This window comes from Meriones unguiculatus, chromosome 19, assembly GCF_030254825.1.
Source record: "Meriones unguiculatus strain TT.TT164.6M chromosome 19, Bangor_MerUng_6.1, whole genome shotgun sequence".
Classification (NCBI taxonomy): Eukaryota; Metazoa; Chordata; class Mammalia; order Rodentia; family Muridae; genus Meriones; species Meriones unguiculatus.
In genome coordinates this window covers 40,908,039-40,928,609 of record NC_083366.1, presented here as the reverse complement: position 1 = coordinate 40,928,609, position 20,571 = coordinate 40,908,039, and the positions used below count along the sequence as shown (strand labels likewise).

The 20,571-nt window shown below is 44.1% G+C and overlaps 1 protein-coding gene across 2 annotated transcripts in view; it reads left to right on the top strand.

The window, feature by feature from the left end:
- Scgn (secretagogin, EF-hand calcium binding protein) overlaps positions 1-20,571 on the top strand; it is a 39,456-nt gene that overhangs the window by 18,244 nt on the left and 641 nt on the right. For both annotated transcript variants that reach the window (XM_021642855.2, XM_021642854.2), the window contains 4 exons: positions 7,138-7,193; positions 13,214-13,259; positions 13,860-13,919; positions 15,692-15,760. In XM_021642855.2, coding sequence (XP_021498530.1) covers positions 7,138-7,193; positions 13,214-13,259; positions 13,860-13,919; positions 15,692-15,760 — 231 coding nt within the window. The remainder of the gene's footprint in view (positions 1-7,137; positions 7,194-13,213; positions 13,260-13,859; positions 13,920-15,691; positions 15,761-20,571) is intronic.

The following is a 20,571-nucleotide window of genomic DNA, read 5'->3' as shown; positions in this document are numbered from 1 at the left end:
TTTCAGTTGTTACCTGAGAACCAGCTATGACTGAAGCAAGATAGAGTTGAGGACCCTCTATCTTGGAGACCCTTCTATATACCTTGCTTGTGTTCTTTATGACCCTGTACATTCACATGAAGAATGCTTTCCTAAGCATGGTCCTGTGTTTGAACATTTTTCTTTCTCTTAAACTTAATGCTCCATGGCCAAATAGATATAGCACCTGGTGGGGCCAAAACCCACCATTTATGGCTTTTACTAGGGTCCTTTAGTTCAGAAAGAGTCTCAAGCATCTTGAGAATTGGTTATGATGACTCTCTAAGGCAGAGCTGGATATAGAGAGAGCTAAGGATGTGTCCTGGTGGAGCAGGATTCGTATCACACTTGTTTCCTTAAGTTGAGCCTCTGGTCTTTCCCTTGGATTATGTGTGTATAATGGCTATAGTCAAGTTGCAATAGACAGGGAAGAAGTGTTGACAGAGATATAGCACTATGGGAGGCATATGAGATGTTAAGGGGAGAAAGAAAGGAGGGCAGAGTGTTGATATAGGGCTGGATAGGACACGTTAAACCCATCCACAGAGCAAGCCCTTATGACATCTTTATCTTATTCTGTCCTCTATGCCCACATTCCAATGAATGGATGACTTAGCTTCCCCACAGGAGGCATACTTGTCTCCAGATAATTCTAGCTTGCGCCAGCCCCCAAGCACTAAAAGGAGTCTGTGGCTCTACAGGTCACCCTCATCTGAGCATCCTGGCCTCTTCCAGTATTCATTGTCCTGCTGAATGGCATGAACCTTGGGAATGGCAATGGGGTGTTTCAGGACCATGGTGTTAAATGTCCTCCTTTTCTCAGTGATCATACAGACCTTAAAGTGTCTCAGAAGATGTCTTTTCCCACTGAAGGATGCTACTCTGCTAATTCCCTTTATGGTTAGCTTTGACATGTTAAATAGTTCATGTGAAAATGTGAGCTCTGTCATTGACACGTTTGGGGACAAACTATCAAGAAAGATGTAGTAGTCACTGGCTCAGCCTTCGAGCCTTCCTCAGGAGAAATACGGATAGGCAGGGGGAAGAACCAGACGCTCTCTGGTTATCCCGTCATTCCCACTGTGAATGTCATACATACCACAAAGCACCAAGCAATCAGAGGAGTTGAGTTCAAGTTTCCTTACCATCCCTCAATGCTAGTTTTACCTGGAGTCCCATGTTTAAGAAGCTGTGTACCTCCTGAGTGCTGAGCGATTTTCCCAGGAGTGAATTCACATTTCTACTATTTGAATGACTTCTTATTGAGTGACCAACACAATCTTTGCGAAGCTGTGCTGAAGATCTGTTGAGGTTTGGCATGAAATCCTTTACTTAGAGCTGTAACCTATCAGATGAATTCAAATTGACCCTAATGAGGATGCCTGCGTCTGACAGCTGTGTGAAGCATGGCCAACAAATGAGCAGAGGGTGAACAACCAATCAAAAGAGACAGGCAAAGACCTGCACATCATGTCCTGTCCTGACTCCTAATTAATGTTCTGGAGGAGGAAGGGAGGAAAGGGTGCTACCAGCTCCAGGCAGGAGAAGAGTCTGTGAATCCAGGCTCTCATTAGATGATATTTACATTTGCAAGCTAATGACTCGGAGGAGTTAATATCACAAAACATCCAATGAAGTTCTGACACTCTGACAGACAGAGAAAATTCTGTGGGGTTAAGTTGGCTTATGACTGGCGTGGGGTCATTCCAGCCTGAGATCTCTCAGAACCAATTTGTTATTTTCTCTTTCTGTGTCTACACTTCACAGGCTGAAGATGTTAACTAGCTTAAAACGCAAGTGAATGCCTGAAAACCTTAACTTATGTCTCTGATTCAAATCATTCTCTGAACTTCTTGGGCACACATGGATGTGTGTCTCCACTTTCATACCCCACATCTCAAACTTAGCATGTCCAAAGCTGAAACTCTGACTTTGTCTCACAAACTTGCTCTACTGACGGAGATCTTGATTGATGTGTCAAGGCAATTAATCTTGATGCCTTCTCTGCTACTCTCCATGTAATAAGCAAATCCTACTGACTACTATATCACTGTGACAGACTATTTGAAGCACAATAGTATATAAAGAAAAAAGCTTTATTTAGCTGACAGTTTAGGGAGGCTGAGACTCTAAGATTGGCTAGTCCTCACCTATTTGGTTGACTCCTGATGAGGAAGTCATGTCAGGCACTTCCCAGTGGCAGGAAACATGTATGTGAAACATAACAGAGTGAGATGGAAGCAGAAGGACATTCCAAGGCCATGCACATCCTTTCCATGACAAGAAGAGGGAGCTCTTCTTGGAACTGAATCACACAAGACCCACACCAATGAGCTAATCACCTCCCTCGGGGTCCCACTTCATCAGCTTTCCTCCTCTTGCTGGCTTAATGGAGGCCGAGCAAACTTTCCCACCCAAATGTCACCGCCTGGAGACTAAGCTTCCAGCATGTGTTCTTTTAGGGGACACTCAGAATATAGCAGCTATATTCAAATTACGTCATGAACAAGCCTTCCGCCCTGTTCTAAGCCTCAATAATGGGTAACAATGGGAGGTTTCGTCATCTCCATTCTCACCTTCTGTGCTGTCTACTGAACACAGCAGCCTGTGATCCTGTGTTATGCTGTGGCCAGATCACAGCTGAGCTTAAACCTTCCGTGACTACAAAGAAAATGACGATGCATTACTACTTGCTTCCTTACTAAGCCACCATTTGTCTCAGTTTCTCTCCTAGTATTTACCTCTACCTGTCATCTGAGAGACTTTTCCTGGGGAGACAAAACATACACTACTCACTCCATGCAGGGAAACCATGGCAGGCCAAAGTGAACTAGTGTTTCTAGACAAATAGGGAATAGGTGAGAGGCTGCTTAGAACAAGCAGAGATGGCTCAAAGACAGCTGTATTCCTGAAAAGACCATGCCACCATGGATGATGACTCACAAAAGACATCACCCGGAGCTCTCTGCACAATTTGCAGGCAGTTCCAAAGTCTGAGACCCTCCCCTCTGCTGCTCAGCTGGTCTCTCCTTCTCCCTAGAAGCTTGGCTGGTCTAAGAGTCTCGAGGTGGCTATGCTAGTCTGAGTGCCTCTCAGCGTTCTGTGTATATAAACTTGGAAGCATGAGCTTAGTGGATTTAGTTATATTCAGGGACTTTCTGAAACTACTGAGTTGTTATTTTCTCTGTTTTAAGGAAGTTACTGCAGAATGGAATGTTTTGCCTCCTTTCAGAGCATCCTGAGTCTTAAGGAGCTTCCTTCCGAGTTGGAAGGTTGCTATGAAATACCACCTTGGTCTTTCCACACTATCACCAATTCCCTTTCTAATAAGGCTCACTGGCTACGTATTGTGCCATCGCTTTCATGTCTCCTGTGTCTGCCCAGTACCCTTAACCTAGATATGCCTATGACTTTTGCTATCTTCTTTCCAGTCTTTTCACAAAAGCTGCCTGAGCTCGCTAAGGGTGTCTTTGCTATGAAATTGTTCATTACTGTCAACTTCCAATCACTTAGGAGACAAGCCTCTGAGAATGCCTGTGTGTTTTAACTCTCATGTGTATGCGATATGTGTGTGTGTGTGTTTGTGCAGATTTGTGTTGTGTAACTGCACACACTTCCATGCCATGGTACTCATATGGAGGTCAGAGTGTCTGGCTTCCAGTGTCAGGTCCTCACCTCCCACCCTGCGGGAGACAAGACCTCTTTGTTGTCCTCAGCTGCACATGGCAGGCCAGCTGGCTCTCAAGCTCCCAAGGATTCTCCTGGGTCTGCTGTATCCCTTGCCTGTTTGAGCTCTGGGTTACAGATACGGATACAGCCCAGCTTTGCCATGGGTGCTGGGGGAGTGAATTCAGGTCGTCATACTTGTATAACAGGCACTTTGCCAACTGAGCTCTCCAAGTCTGATTTGAAGTAAACCTTGAAGCCAGTGTTTCTATGGGTGGGAGTCTAACTGACCATGCTGTCCAGCTCTTCTTCAAGTACTTCTCAAGTCTAGAAAGTTTTCCTTTTTGAGTTTGTCCAGCAAGAATCAAGCCCTTTCAAGATGTGGTGATGAGGTTACTACTTGTTTAGGGCTCAATCTAATCTTGTTTTCTACGAAGACTGAACCCCCTATAATGATGACATCACAAAGGATGAGGCGCAGGCCACCCTGAAAAAAAGTCATAGCTGGATATGGTGGCACATGCCTTTAATCCCAGCACTCAGGGAGCAGAGGCAGGTGGATAGTTGAGTTCTAGGCTAGCCTGGTCTACAATGTGAGTTCAGGCCAGCCAATACACAGAGAAACCCTGTCTCAAAACACCAAGAAGGAAAAAAAAAGTGTCATTATCTGACTGGACATAGTGTTTATATTTAAGGGATATGGCATATAAGAAGTCCCAAGATACAACTGTTTTATGACAGAGTCTTACTACATAGCTCAAGTTGATCTTGAACTTGCACCAACCCTCTTGCCTCAGCCTCTTAAGTGCTGGTATTACAGGCATGTACTCTCACAAGTTCATCCCTGTTTTAGTAAGTTCTATAACGTGCATTTTTTTGATGACAAAGTCTAGGGGAGAATGTGTTGTTTTATGTTGCTGTTGATGGTAACCTATCCTGATAGGGTGGGAATATGTCTGAGAGGACACTCACTACTCAGAGGCCTGGGAAGGATCCCAGCTCTGGGCAGGACAGTGCCCCAAGGGTATCTTGAGGCAGAGAGCCCAGGAACCACACAGTTTTGGGAGGAGGCCTCCTCAGCAGAGATGTTGCAGCTCCCAGGTCAGGGTTGCCCCAACCATGATGAGCTGAGGAGTCTAGGAGCCTGAGCTCTGTACCTTCCTTGTTTCTTCTCTTCTTTATCGCTTCTCCTGATGAGAAGTCACACAAGGCAGTAAATCTCTTAAGGGAGATTTGTCGGAAGAACGAATCCATGAGTGATTCTCTGCTCCTGGGTGAAAGTAGCCAGAAACCAGGCAGACACAGCCTTTATATAGGATTTCTTAAGGGGCAGCGCTTTCTAGGGTAGGGATTTCCAGAGTGTGGATGGGTAAGATTTCAAGTCCTGAGCTTGAGGAGCTCAGAGATTGGTGAACTTTCCTGTTCCGGGATTGGTTGGTTCTCTTCTCAGGGATTGGTGGGTTTTAGTGGGACGCTCAGGGATTGGTCAGTTCTCCTGCTCAGGGATTGGTGGGTTTTTGTCCAGCCTTTTCACCTCAAATTAGCATAATCTGGGATGAGTTGTGCTGAGGGGCTGGAGATGACAGTTACAGAGGCCTGGGTTTGGGGGAGCTGGGCTGCTGGAGCTTCCTCAGGCAGGGGTCTGGTCGCTCTTCTGCCTTGAGAGGTTATGAAGTTTACAAAGAGTCCAAAAGTTACAAAGCATCCACTGTGAAAGAAGTAGGCTGAAGCAAGAAAAGTTGTCGCCATCATGAGCAGCTCCCGTGTTAATAGCAGTGGGCATTCTGAGGCGGGAAAGGTTCCCATAGCGGTAGGCTGAGGCAGGAATAGTCACGATGGACAGCTCATGAGGTGTTGATAGGAGCCACCGTTTTGTCTCCCATCTCCACAGCCCCAGGGTGGGAAGAAGAGAGACGGATTGCCCTGAGGCAGGAAGGAGAGTCTGGCAGTTTGGTACTTTAAGCTTCAGGGGCCCAACGCTCTTGAAGGTGTATCTGCACAGCTGGTGGGGGATGGGGTCCAGGGGCTGCCCGGATTCGCCTGGGGTTCTTCATGGTGGTGGTGGTAGGGTAGCCGTGTATCATCAAGGCTGATGGCCTGCTGTCCCGGCTTGTGGGCGGCCCATCACGGCTTAGGGCAGGCCACTATGTCATCTCCCACGGCTCGGGACACTATCTTCTCCATTTTGATCTGTCACCACATCATGAAAGCCCTACAGAACGGGCTTTCAAATCAATTTCAAATTCTAAAAATAAACTGAATTTGGAGGAGAAGAAATGATCTTGAACTAACGTCTTTTCAAATGAGCTCACGCCTCCTTTGTCTGTGCAGTCTCCTGACATAATGCGTCCACAGACACTTTGGAGGCCTAGAACGTGAAGTCACATCCCAGCTCATACACAAAAAGGAGCAGGTCGCCTCTACCTGTGAAGGAGCGTGTCACCTCTGTGTTGCCTAAACCCAGAGTGGTCTTCTGTTCTGAGGTTAGAACAGAAAGTTTTAGCTCATAATACTATTTCACCTCAAGTTTTGGACAGGCTAATCATGCAAATGGCATCTTTGCACAGTGTTGGATGTCTTTGCCCGCTGCTCTACTCAATGAGGCATCCTCTACAAGATCCCCTCCCCCAACGCTTGGTTGCTGAGATGCCATAGGCAAATATAAAATACTTAAGCAAAACCCCTGACTCAAAGTGAAACACCGGGTTTTAAGCTGTCATTGCTACGCAGTCTTATTTCACCTAATAGAAGTGCAGCATTTATTTCTGCCATTCACCAAATAACTACACTTCTTCCAAGCACATGGTGGGTTCAAAGGTTCTACTCCTTTGAAGTTAGAGGTAGTTAGGGGCTTGGTTTGGAAAGATGAAGTTTTTTTTGTTTTTTTTTTTTTGTTTGTTTGTTTTGTTTTGTTTTGTTTTCTTTTTTTTTTTTTTTGGAATGTTGAAGTTTTAATCAGCAGATGAGCTGCCATTTCCTTTCTGCCATGCCAATCAGGAATGCTGCCATAGATTAGCGCCTGTGTGGTAAGAGCCGCCAGCTAGCCCTGGATTTTCTATAGCAGGAACAAGACATGTACCAGTTTTATGGCAACACATTGAGGGCTGGTCACTGTGACTCATCCCAACCAGAAACTGAGCAGCTAGTCATTTGGTGGCAAACACTCGTTTCCCCTAGGTATGTGGGTTCCTCAACTCGGTTTAGAGAGCTGTGCCTTAAAAACATTTAGGATCACCCGGCTGTGGTGGTGCACGCCTTCACTCCCAGCAGCTGGGAGGCAGAGGCAGGCAGATCTCTGTGAGTCGGAGGCCAGCCTGGTCTACAGAGTGAGTTTCAGGATAGCTAGGGCTACACCCTGTCTTGAAAAACCAGAAAGCAAAAAAACAAACCAACTTTTAGGATCAATTCCTGGTGTGAGCATTTGTCACATCTACCTTGCGTTCTGCCTTTCAGATGAAGATCTTTGACAAAAATAAAGATGGCCGTTTGGATCTTAACGACCTGGCGAGGTGAGTGGCGCAGAAATGGAGGCAAATGCACAAGTTCCTGTCCAAGGGTCTGAGGGTAGCACACACACACATCCTTCGAAATCTGGAACCCACTCTTGCCTGGAGTCTTAGAGATCAGGTTCATCAACTGCAGTGCTTCTGAATCACTTCGAATAATAGATTTCTTTGTGAAGATAAAGCTCCATGCTGCCTAAATACACACTCCTTTTTTTTTTTTTTTAAGATTTCATGGACAGGTCATGGGTGGATTTCGTCCTCAGAGGCCAAGCATTCATGGTCCCACATTGGGATTCCAGAATGAAAGTAAAAAACAAACAAACAAGCAATCCCCCCTTCAAATCTAAAATCTAACAAAACAAAAGCAATGATGAGGAAGAAGATGATGATGATTAAAATAAGTGAAAGAAAGAATCTTGAAGCTATTCACTGACTTTGGAAATGTTTACTTGTTAATTCAGAACAAAAACAACAACTGTTTGAGCTTCCGTAGAACCAGCACTCTGCTGGTCTTTGGGGGCTGGCTACCCTCTGTAGTACCCAAAGGCCAGGAGGGGAGGAGGGAGGATGAGAGCAGGGGCAGCAGAGTCCATGAGTCTGTGAGGTAAGCTGGGGTTGATGGGTCACTGTGTGCACTGATAGGCAGCTTTCCATTGCTACAGTAAAGTGCCAGAGGTGGCTAAATTAGAAAGAGAAAACATTTATTTCACCATTCCAGAGGCTGGATATCAAAAAAGCATGATGCAACTTCTAGAATTTCTTGGCGGTGTCACACATGGTGGAAACATTTAGATGTTGTGTATCCTTTGGGTGGTCTTCCACTTCTTCCTTGTTCTTGACCTTGAACCCATGGCCTTTGCATATGCTAGGCTCAGGGCCTGGTCCTGAAGGTTTTCTGTGAAGAGACACACTATGAAGACTGTTGTCAGTCCTGATCAGAATATTGACTCTGACACACTGGATGGATTTCCATGTCTCCTAGGAGCACTGTGTTCCTAAGTGACTCTTCCCAGGACCTTCATCTTAATTTTGGTCACTTTGATGAAAAAAAGACACTGTGAGACCAGTCACAGAGAAATAAAGTGATTCTCCCCCACGGAGCCCAGCAAGTCTTGTTTCTGCTTCCTCCATCTCATGTGGTTTTCTTGAGCATTTGAGGCATAATCCCCACCCCATGCCCTGAGCAGAGGTTGGAAAGATTTGTTCAAGAGTCACTCCTCAGAAGAAAAGTCAGTGTCCAAAAGATTCACCGAAGCCAGGACAATATGGGTGACAACAAGAGCCTTTGGTCTCATTGCTCCCCCACTGATGTCTGCTTATCCTCATCTTTTCATATAAATGGGGCCAGAGAAGGGAGCTCAGTGGTAGTGGGCCTCAGTGCCCGGCATGCATAAGACTACAATTTCAGTTACACACATAAGCACAGAACAGGCGGGGGGAGGAGGGAGGGAGGGGGAGAAAGAGAGAGAGAGAAATAAAGGTATAAATGGAACCATATATTAACTTTTATGTCCAGCTCTGGCACTTGCAATAATCCTCTGAAAGGTATGTCTCTGTAGTGACTGACCAGGGACCCACGTGTTTCTGGCTGTGGCTGGATACCGTGCTGGGCACATGCCATATTTTGCCTCTTCATCAGGTGACATATGTTTGGGTTGTTTCTACTCTTAGATACTGTGAACAGTACTGCTACGTGAGTGTGATGAGCCTTTCCCCTTCGTTATATTCTTGGAAGCAGAATTTTGGTTCATGTGGTAACTCTATATTTAATTCTTTACAACATTTGCCAGTATGGAAACACTAGTCTCCATACTGTTTTGATTGCTAGAGATTTGTGGTAACTTTTAAAAGCATACAGTTCCTCCATTCTTGTTCTTTTTCAAGATTGTTCTGCCGATTCTGGGCCCATTTGCATATCTTAATATAATTTCAGGATCAGATACTCAGTTTCTGCATAAAGGCAACTCAGATTTCCATGGATTCTGTTCTGATTTTGCTATTTAAATTGGGAAATATTGTCATCTTGACAATATTGCCTTCAAGTTTACAAACAACAGTTGTCTTTCCATCTTTTCAGGTCTTTAGTTTCTCTAGAAGATATTTCTGAGTTCTCAGTCTATACGTTGAACCTATTCTTGTTCAATTTCTTCTCAATTATTTTATTCTTTTGGATGTTATATAGGGAATGGTGCTTTGAATTTCATCTTAGGTTTTGTTTGTTGGTTTGTTTGTTTCTCTGATAGAACACCATGACCAAAAGCAACTTAAGAAAGGATTTATTTTTGCTTACATTTCCAGAGAGATAGAGTCTAAAATGTCTAAGAAAGCATGGCAACAGGAACAGAAAGCTGGCTGATCACATTTTCATCCATGCACAGGAAGCAGTGGGAGAAAACAGGAAGTGTGGTGAGGCTACAAGATATTCAAAACACACCTTCAGGGATATGCTTCCTCTAGCAAGGCTGCATCTCCTAAAGAGTCCATAACAGATCTCAAACAGCAACACTAACCTGGCACCAAGTGTTCAAACACAGGAGCCCATGGAGGGACACTTCATATTTAAATCATCACAGCTTTGTTTTATTTTCTTTTTCTTCCCTGCCTCCCTTCCTCCCTCCCTCCCTCCCTCCCCTCCCTCCCTCCCTCCCTCCCTCCCTCCCTCCCTCCCTCCTTCCTTCCTTCCTTTCTTTCCTTTTCTTCCTCCTCATTCATTTCTCCCTCCTTTCCCTTCATTTCTTTTTGTTTTTGGTGGTGGGTTTCTTTATGGAGTCTAGGCAGACCAGCCTTAAGCTCATGCTATTTCTGTCTCCGCCTCTAGATTGCTATGGTTACAGGTGTGCATTTTTGCTTTGGTCATTTCTAGGGACAAAAATGCAAACAAATGTTCTGTGTCAATGGTTTCACCTATAATTGTGCTGGTTTTGTTTATTAGCTTGAATAGGTTTTTGTTTGGGTATTTAGATTTTATTGAAGATTATGCCACTTGCTAATAGCAATAGTCTGTTTCTTCTTTTATGTTTTACGAATTTCTGCCTTTAAAGGAGCTGTTAACCTGTACATGTTTTGATTACTGATGATGTATGGATTTTTGCTATTTTTCTGTTTTGTCTGTTCATCATTGTTGTTGTTCCCTTCTAGCTTATGGTTAAATAGATATTTTTTAGTGAACTTTTTTTTTCTTATTGTTTCTTTCACTATTTACATATTTTGTATTATTTTCTTAGTGTTTCTCTGGGGGGTTAACATTGACAAATTGGATTAATAGCATCTTAATTTCAATATTATAGTAAATTTGTGCTTGTTTAAAGTTCAAATTCCCCATGATTTTTATGTTCTCCAAATCACATAATTATTTGCTGTCTACCCATCAATGCCTATTTATTTTCTTTCTCTTTCTCTTTCTCTTTCTCTTTCTCTTTCTCTTTCTCTTTCTCTTTCTCTTTCTCTTTCTCTTTCTCTTTCTCTCTCTCTCTCTCTTTCTCTTTCTCTTTCTCTTTCTCTTTCTCTCTTTCTCTTTTCCTTCCTTCCTTCTTTCCTTCCTTCCTTCCTTTCTTTTCTTGATAGGCTATTACTGTGTTCCCTAGACAGGCTTTGAACTACTATGTTCAAGGGATCCTCCTGCCTCAGTCTTCTGAGAACCTGGCAGTCTGTGAGGTGCCTGGGGTACATATTTTGAATAATTTCTCGATGAGGCTAAAACATTATGTACAACAAACAATGCCATTCATTCTGACTTAAAAAAACAAAACAAAACTGTGTGTCTGTGCACCAGTTGAATGCCTTGTGCCTTTGAAAGCTGGAAGGCATCAGATCCCTAGAAAATAGAGTTATAGGAGATTATGAGCTGTCACCTACTGGGAGTTGACACTGGATCCTCCACAAGAGTAGCCCATCTTCTTGACCACTGAGGTGTCTCTCCAGCTTCCTTGTTCCACCTTTTACATTTGCTCTTGCGCTCACCTGTGCTGGTGCTTTCAGCTCTTCAGTGGGTTCAAGTTTCTGCCTTGTGCCCTCTCATTTCAGACCGAGGACTGTTTAGTTTCCCATGTAGAACACATTTGTTGGTGATGATGCTTTTGTTGCTCACTTGTTTGGTGGCATTTCTAAACTAGTTCCAAGCAGTCTTCATCATATGTATCCACTCAAGTCTCTTCCTGGATAGTCCAATAGTCAATTCATGACCAGAAGTGGTGCTTTTTGTTTTTGTGGATGAAGTGGGAGCTGGGCATTGAGGCCAGTGCTTTGCTCGTACTTGACCTTTTAGCCTTATTCCCAGTCCAAGAGCTTCTTTAAATATCTGGAACAATGACTTCCCAATCTCTCCTTGGAGGTTCAATGTACAGGTGGAGAAACTTAAAATGCTACAACATTCCTTGTTCTTGCCAAGATGTAGCTGGCTTTTCTTTTGTTTTGGTTCTATTTTTGTTTCCTTTTTTCCTTTTATTTATTTTTTATTTATTGCAATTTATTCACTTTTTATCCCAGCTGTAGCCCCCTCCCTCATCCCTTCCCTCCCTCTTCTCCCATGCCCCTCCCCAAGTCCACTGATAGTGGAGATCTTCCTCCCTTCCATCTGACCCTAGTCTGTCAGGTCTCATCAGGACTGGCTGCATTGTCTTCCTCTGTGGCCTGGTAAGGCTGCTTCCCCCCTCCCCCCCCAATTAGGGGGAGGTGATCAAAGAGCCAGCTACTGAGTTCATGTCAGAGACAGCCCCTGTTCCCCTTACTAGGGACCCACTTGGAGACTGAGCTGCCATGGGCTACATCTGTGAAGGGATGCTAGGTTATCTGAATGTATGGTCCTTGGTTGGAATATCAGTCTCAGAAAAGAACCCTGGGCCCAAAAATACTCAATAAAATACTCACAAACCAAATCCAAGAACACATAAAAGATATCATCCACCGTGATGTAGGTGTCATCCCAGGCATGTAGAGGTGGTTTAACATATGGAAATCCATCAATGTAATCCACCATGTAAACAAACTGAAGGAGATAAACCACCTGATCATCTCCTTAGATGCCAAAAAAGCATTTGACAAAATTAAACACCCATTCATGTTTAAAGTCTTGGAGAGATAAGGGATACAAGGCACATACATAAACATGGTAAAGACAATATACAGTAAGCTTATAGCCAACATCAAACTAAATGGAGAGAAACTTAAATCAATCCCACTGAAATCAGGGACAAGGCAAGGCTGCCCACTCTCTCCTTATCTCTCCAACATAGTACTTCAAGTCCCTAGCTAGAGCAGTAAGACAACTAAAGGAGATCAAGGGGATACAAATCGGAAAGGAAGAAGTCAAAGTATCACTATTCACAGATGATATGATAGTATATATGAGTGACCCCAAAAATTCTACCAGAGAACTCCTTCAGCTGATAAACACCTTCAGCAAATGGCTGGATACAAAATAAACTAAAAAAAATCAGTAGCCCTCCTGTATATAAAAGACAAGAGACTGAGAAAGAAATTAGGGAAACAACACCCTTCACAATAGCCACAAAATAACAAAGTACCTTATTTTGGTTTCTTGAGACAGTGTCTTTGAAGCCCAGGTGGTTTCAAACTCAAGAGTTTCCTGTCTCAGTGTCCAGAGTGCTGGGCCATCAGACCTGCATCACCATTCTGTGCTAATTCCACTGATTTTACAGAATAAGCACTCGCCAGACTGCTGAAGGCTTCAAGTGAATTTTCAGAGTTCCACAAATTTTGCTCTGACCATTCTGTCCAGTTTTCTCAGTGCTTTTGTGGGGAAAACTTCCAGAAGCCTGTAGTCTCTCATTTCTCACCAGGAAGGGTCTTTATAGCTTTGTATAGTGAAGGCTAATCTCTAGGAAAGTTTGCCCATTGCTCTCAATGAATTTATGATGTAGAAATTCCCATAATTCAAAGCTCCTGTACATTTTTCAGGATAATGTGGAAACCATCAACTTTTTCCTCCCCAGAGCTGTGCATTGGCCGACTGATGGGAACACTCACAGAGGGTCACATGGATTCTGTTCTTTTTTCCCATCTAGGATTCTGGCTCTTCAGGAAAACTTCCTTCTTCAATTTAAAATGGATGTAAGTGGTGGTGACATTTCTCTTGATGGGTTATTCTTAATGTATCTGGAAAGATGGAAGGAAATGAAGGTAAATTAGTTATTTTTCTCTTCACTATGGTAAAATACCTGGCTAACGTAAAGGGAGGAAAGATTTACACTGTCACACAGTTGTAGAGACACAGTCTGTCATGGCCATTGTGGCAGGGGAGGTTCCCAGTGGCAGGAGCAGCTCGTAGCTGTGGAAATGAGAGCATGCATACATCTGAGTAGATCAGGAAGCAGAGCTCCAGGAGGAAGTAGGGCTGTGCTTTAAAACCCAAGGACTTGCTACTTGGTGACTCAGTTTCTCCAGCAAGGCCCCATCTCCTAACAGCTGTACAACCTCCCAGTGTCTCCCGTGCAAATGCATGAGCCTGGGGGACACAGTTCCCCTTCCAACTCTAACAAAAGACATTCATTTGTCTTTTAAGTCTTTTAGTCAATACTTGACAATACTCAAGGTTGAATCAAGGACCTTTAGGGTCATTGATCCAGAGTCTATACAGGTTGCCCAACATCTGGTGGAATTACACACCAGTGGCTGTGCATCGCTGGACTGACATCTTTTCTTCACACCCAGGCCTCTTCTACCGAAGAACGGAAGAGGGACTTCGAGAAAATCTTCTCCCATTATGATGTTGTGAGTGCTCCTCAGGCTATGAAGCCATCTTTGGGTAGAAAGTTTGTTCCTATGTGGCAAAAGCCTGCTGACAAAATCTAAGGACACAATGAATTGTCACCCCATGTTTGTGTTGTTAGGTCACAGGGTCCCAAACTTCTCTACATAACTTCAGATGAGTAAGAAAAGAACGGGCAAAGCTAATTTATAGTTGAGCGGAAATGAACCGTAACGTGTTCTTGGCTAATAAAACTATGAGAAAGGTTCTCCTTGTAAGATAAGACACCCACTTATTGTGTGTACAAAAAGCAATGAACCAACAGAAAAAACCTTCCCATACAACCAAAGGATCAAGGCAAAGTCCTTCCTGCCTGATGTAAAATGGCTTCTCTGGTAGAGTAATTGTACAGGTATTCTTCAGGTTCTAGAACAGCAATTGGCACGGGGTTGAATATCAAGAGATCAAGTTGGGATAATGTGAAAAAGAGGGGAAATCAGCAGAAAGGTGGGAAAGGCTCAAAGAGCCCTCTCCATGAAATGAAAGTCCCAGAACACCAGGGCTGCATTCTGAACAGCTCTGTGGCTGGGCCAGGCAGCACTTAGCTACTTCCTGTCAGTCGGTAACCTGGGGGAGGCACCTCAGCCTCTTTATTCTCCCTGCCTTTCACCCTCCTAGTTGCAAAGGTAGGGTGTTTCCGGATAAGAATGGGAGTGCTGGAGCTGTGAGAGCTAACTGAACTACCTTTAGCTTCTGCAGAAGAGTTCAGCCTGCAGCATGCCCTGCTAGCAAATCCAGCGAAGAAAGCAAAATTTCAAAACATGTTAAAGGTTGAGGGTAAAGAAAAAAACCAAGAGAACTATGGGATCCAGGGGCGCTGGTTCACACCTCTAGTCCTAGAACTCAGGAGGCTGAGGCAAAAGGATTTGCTGCGAGTTCAAGACTAGGGTGGATTACAGAGTGAGACGTTGTCTTAAAAATTAAGAAGTAGGAAGGGGCTAAAGTGAGGACTTGGCGGTTAACAGCGATAGCTGCTCTTCTGGAAGACCCACATTCAATTCCCTGAACCCATATGGCAGTTCACAATGGTCAGCAACTCTAGTTCTAGGGGATCTGAACCCTTCTTCCAGCCACTAAGGGCACAAGGCACACAAATGGTACAGAGATGGGCAGGAAAGCACCCCCACACATAAATTAAAAATTAATGTGTCCTTAAAAACACTGTGAGGTAGAAAGGATCACTATATCAAGTACTTTAGGAAAAAGTGGGCATGTTTCAATGTCTATAGCTTTTCTTTCATGTTTACATAGGTTACAGACTGAGTAAGAAGAAAACATCTTACATGCAGAAAAAAAACCAATTTTCATATATTGATTCAATACAGCCTCCCTCTGTCTAAAGTTTAAACTTTCAGTAATCATCAAATGATTGTTCAGCCAAAAAGCAAACATTTTAACTGTTCAGCCTGTCCTTCTAAGGGTGATTGTGGTGCATTGAGCACTTACCTGAACAGAAGACAGAGTGTGGGGAGCAGATGTCAGCAAGTTTCAGGTCAAGGCTGTTTGCCAAGGGGCTCTGAGCTGTGCTTCTTGTTTAGAGCCTGGATGTTGTTGAAAGATTCTCATAGCTCATGCAGGGCATTCATATCCTGTGAAGATAAAAAGCAGAGCTCCTCATTTTTAAGCTGGTTGGCAGTGATAAATGAACACTGATTGGTCGATTTGTCGAATTTATCCTTTAGCTTTTCGAATTAAGAAAATGGTATTTGAGTGATTGGATCTTTTTATCTTTCAGAGTAAAACTGGAGCCCTGGAAGGCCCAGAAGTGGATGGATTTGTCAAAGACATGATGGAGCTGGTCCAGGTGAGTGCATGAGGCTGGAAGGGTTATTCCCATCATGCATTGCGGTTGACATTGTGACAAAATGCATTGTGACAAAATGCATTGAATGATGCATTGCATCATTCTGGGAATGAGTGAGGCTGAAGATTAATGCTAGAGAGATAAGTGTGGGGACAGTTCCTGTTTCATAACCATTGCGATTCTGTGAGACTCAGCAAATCCCTTTCCCCTTCCTAAGATCACATGAGTTAAAATAATATGTAGCCAACACAGAAGCTTCTTTTAACCATCATTTAAAAGTCAATTACCCAAATGGCCCAGTGTCACTGTGTATTTTTCTTTTTTTTTCTTTTTTCTTTTTAGTTGCCCAAGTCTTTTCCCCTTCTACTTGCCTCTCTCAGACTTAGTTATTAAATAACTACAATTTTAAATTTATTTTCGTAAAATCCATCTTTTTTTTTTCATGGAGGGCTTTTCAAAAACACCTGGCCCAGGATGGACACTTACTGTTATGACATTGCTGAGTCTTGGACTGAGACGATTGGGTTTTACTAGAACACGTAGTCATCTTCTGTAGTGTTGACAATGTTTCTAAAAAGGCAATCTCCTTCTTTTGAACTTTACTCTTTGTACTGGTTTATAATCTCCTTACACAGACAATTCCAGCTTCTCTTTTCCTAGGAAGCAGCGTAGCCAGTGGATTTAGCAGTCTTTGTACTTAGCGATTACTTTGAAATACATTATTAGATAAACAATGATTGCATCCTGGTTGTTCAAGACAGCAACAAATTAGAGTAACCATTGTTAGTTACTTTAAGTCTCAGAATTATTTGCATATATGATTAAAAGTACAAACCCTTGCAACAGGAAAGGTCCAGCTATCACTTTTTGCACAGAGCTCCAGGAAGCTGGCATTCTGTGGCTGAGCAGACACAGGCACAGTTTCGTCTGATGTCTACTCAGTATCGTTGGCACATCTTCTGTGGCTCCCAACTTGTCATCCTCATCCTCCCAGCAATCCCTCAACTGCGCTCCCCTTTGCCCTGTGGCTCCTGCTGAAGATACCACAGGTGTTTCTCCACCAAAATAAGTGACCAATATTTGTGTAGTGTCTCCTTTGAAATGATAGTTAAAGGGCAACCCCGTTTTGTTTACTACATCTTCATTAGCTTAATTAATAGAAACAAAAAAAATCATGTCTGGGATATTAAAGTTTCATGGCAGATCAATTGGCCCAACTAGAGTTTTAGTTTACTCTGATGGACTGAATGGAAGGACATACTGCCTGACCAGGGTCCTGACAGAGCGCATGCTGGGGCTTTCAAAATTAGGCAGAGAGCTTGCTCTGTCATTCCTTTCATGGTCCCCACACAGGGATGACCATCACACATGGAAACCCAGCGAGAGCTACTCTGAAACCCTCTCCTGTGTAGAACTTGGAAAGTGCTCTCCCGACATTCAGTGCCTGATTCTCCTTCCCCCGCACCTCCTGCCGTCAGTTCTTCTCTCCCTTCTTTCTTTGCTTGGAAATTGTCCAGCTGACGAGTCACAGAACATGGTGGACAGTGCACTGCCGTCCACTCCAGCTGTTCATGAGCTTGATGTCTGTGGACACGTTTCTCCAGGGTTCTGCTGCCTGGCCAGGCACCCACAAGAGGTGTCCGGTAAGACCCGCTCCCCAAGGATGGGTGGGTGGAAGCTCTGGATGCTGCACACAGCTACCACAGTCCCTGAAGACAATATGACTCCCGGAAGGAACAGCCTCTGTTTCTGTTTTAGAACAAGGCGACTGTCATCACTGGAATCCATTTCCGAGCTGGAAAACTGCAAACATATAGGAGGAAGTGTTCCAGAAGGAATCTTCAGCGCGGTGGATGACCATGTCATAGAGAATAATCCTGTTTAAAACACCAGTGTGCCAAAGGCATGCAAGAGAACCTCGAGGATGGGATGGCGGTGTCCAAGAGCACCTGACCCACCATAGTTTTAAAGTGTTTGCTTCCTTTTATGATTTAAAATTATCTCTGCACATAAAAATATTGAAGAGCCAGAGAAATGTCTCGGCCAAGTGCAAAAAAGAGCACTTTTTGCTCTTACAGAGGACCAGAATGTGGTTTTCAGCATCCACAGACCCACCTAACAACCATCCAATCATCTGTAACTCCAGCTCCGAGGGATATGATACCCTCTTCTGTCCTCATTGGGAACTATGCTCACGTATACATCCATGCACACGTATACACCCACACACTCACACACATACAAACACATATACATACACACACATACACGCAAAAATAAGTAAGTCCTTAAAAGTTATTAAAATTTATCAAAAATAAAGTGAAATTTAAGAAGCCAAGGAGAATATAGGCTAAGAATTCCCATTCTCAGCTGACTACGTAGTGTTTCAGGCCCAGGTTCACCGCTGGCTACAAAGTCATCATGGGTATCGTCTGCAGACCTCAGCTTCCTTTTCTGCTTTTCTTTTCTTTTGCTTGCCATACTGGGGATTGAAGGCAGGACCTCACAGGTTCTAAACAAGCACTTTGACCCTGAGCTAAAGTCCAAGCCTGTTTTTATTTATACTTTGAAACAGAGTCTCACAAAGCTGGCTAGGCTGACCTCAAGTTCCATATATAATCCAGGCCTGTGGTATTCAGAACTCATACAGAGACTTGGGCACACTACTGGCTGGTGGGCTGGACATTACCTTTTATTCTTTCAGGGGATTTGGGATGCAAAATGGATGGGGTGTGACGAAAGCCCGAAGATGACACTGAAGGACAGGGTCCCTCCTAACGTAAATTCACAGCAAGTACCTGCTGTGGGCATGCATGAGGGCCAGGGAGCCAATCAAAAAATACCTCAATTCCCAAGGCTCATGAGAGGCGGGGCAGTAGTTTTCAATCAGTTGTCCCGGGGCTGGCAGGAAGTCCTCTGAGAAAAGATTTACTTTTAAAATGAAAGCTTATAGTACGATACCGGGCTGCCTGCTTGAGTCAGCGTTCTGTCTCTGACTGTAAGACACCTGTGTGACAGTAGCTAGGTCAGACCGTCTCTCTGGGTTGTAGTTTACTCACCTGTGAGGAAGGATGAAACTGATGCAATCTCTCATGTTTGTTCTGAAGACTGGAGCTGGTATCTGTAGAGCCGCTGGACCAGGAATCTAAGCACTCTCCTGTTATGGACTTGCTATTAAGACAGTCTTAACCATGGGGGCCTATGACTTCTGTGTTTTACCTTCGGTGATCCAGGGATTGTTAAGTAGCAATATTCAGCTTTCCTAACTCATGGTGAGATGCGCAGAATTAAAAACATAACTCAGATGATCTAGTGGAAGTTTTTTGTACAGCCTCCCTCCCTCCTTGCTTTCCACCATCCAAGCACTCCAAAAATGTATCATTTACTTGAAAGAGATAATTATTCTGAAACAAATTATATTATTCTTCAATTAGGAAAATAAAAGTTAGAATAATTTGAATGAGGTTAAAACTCCGGCAGATAATTCATGCTTAGGGATGAACGTCTTCCGCTCCAGTCTTCCCTAAACGTAACATTTGCCCTAAAGGGACTGGAGTTGGGTGTCAATTATTGGAGAAAAGCTGTAGTAGTGAGTTATCAAGTGGGCTGAGAACTAGCCACCCACACTTTGCTATGGACAACAGCAGAGTTCTTTATGGCTCTTCTCGTGCAGCTTACTGTAGGCCTCTAAGCCACATTTCTTTGAGCTTCATATATGCACGCATGTGCATGCGCACACACATGCACACGCACACGCACACACACACACAGACCCAGGAAACTATACTGTTTGGGCACAGCAAAAGGAACCCTGTAATAATGCATTTTATTTCTCTCCTACAGTCTAGTGGGTCAGGGTGCTTCCGACAGAGGGGAGAGGTCCCCGGCTTCTCCTGACCCTTGCCCAGCCTGGTGCTCCTTCACTTTCTCCTGCTCCTTTCTCTCCTCCTCCCTTTAAGGCCACAGTGAGGAACACATGCAGCATCGCTCACATCTCCCTGATGGAGTCTTGATTAGTGCTCCCCTCCAACCCCCCCATTTGGGAATGGAAGGTTTTACCCCTTAAGGAAGATGTTTTTAGAGGTTTCTTTGGAAGTAAAGAAAGCCTGGGTCAGGGCTGGGATGGGGGATGGGGAGTGCTTCGCAGGGGCTGGAAGTCTCTGGAGGGAAGCTGCTTTTTTCACTCTTGAAACTACTCAAGTAATCAAGAACGGAAATCAGATCCTCTGATTTTCTTCTCTTTAGACATCAGCTTTCTGGTGCAGACATAGCCCCACCCCACCCCCTGCAGTTTTCCCTAGAGCCATGTGAGGTGGTAGAATCAGGGTTCCATCACCCTCCCCTGGAAGAAGGCTGAGCTCTCTTGAGCCTCTTAGCCTGGGCAGAAGTTGTCACCATTTCCCTCCTGGGCAATCGTGAGGATGACATGAAGTGTCTGAGTCACTCTGGCACTGTGGCTCGCACAGCCAGGGAGTTTGGAATGCCTCCCTGGAGTGTGGGGATCACTGTCCTTCCTTAGCCTGGAAGCATGCTTGGAACAGATCCTCAGTAATGCTTTGATATAGAATATGGAAACTGGATTTTCATTGTGTATGAACTTTTAAAATCAGGGACAATAAACGTTTTATGGATAACGGTAAAGCATCTTCCCTCGTTAGCATATGTGGAAATAAGACTTTTAAAAATGTTTATTTGTTTACCTTGCCTGAAGGGACAGGCTGAGAAATGGGGCCACTGCCAGCGAACATTAGGAACTTGGGTGGGGGTGGGGTGCGGACGCAGAAACTGTGCCTGGCTCCTCACGGCCCATC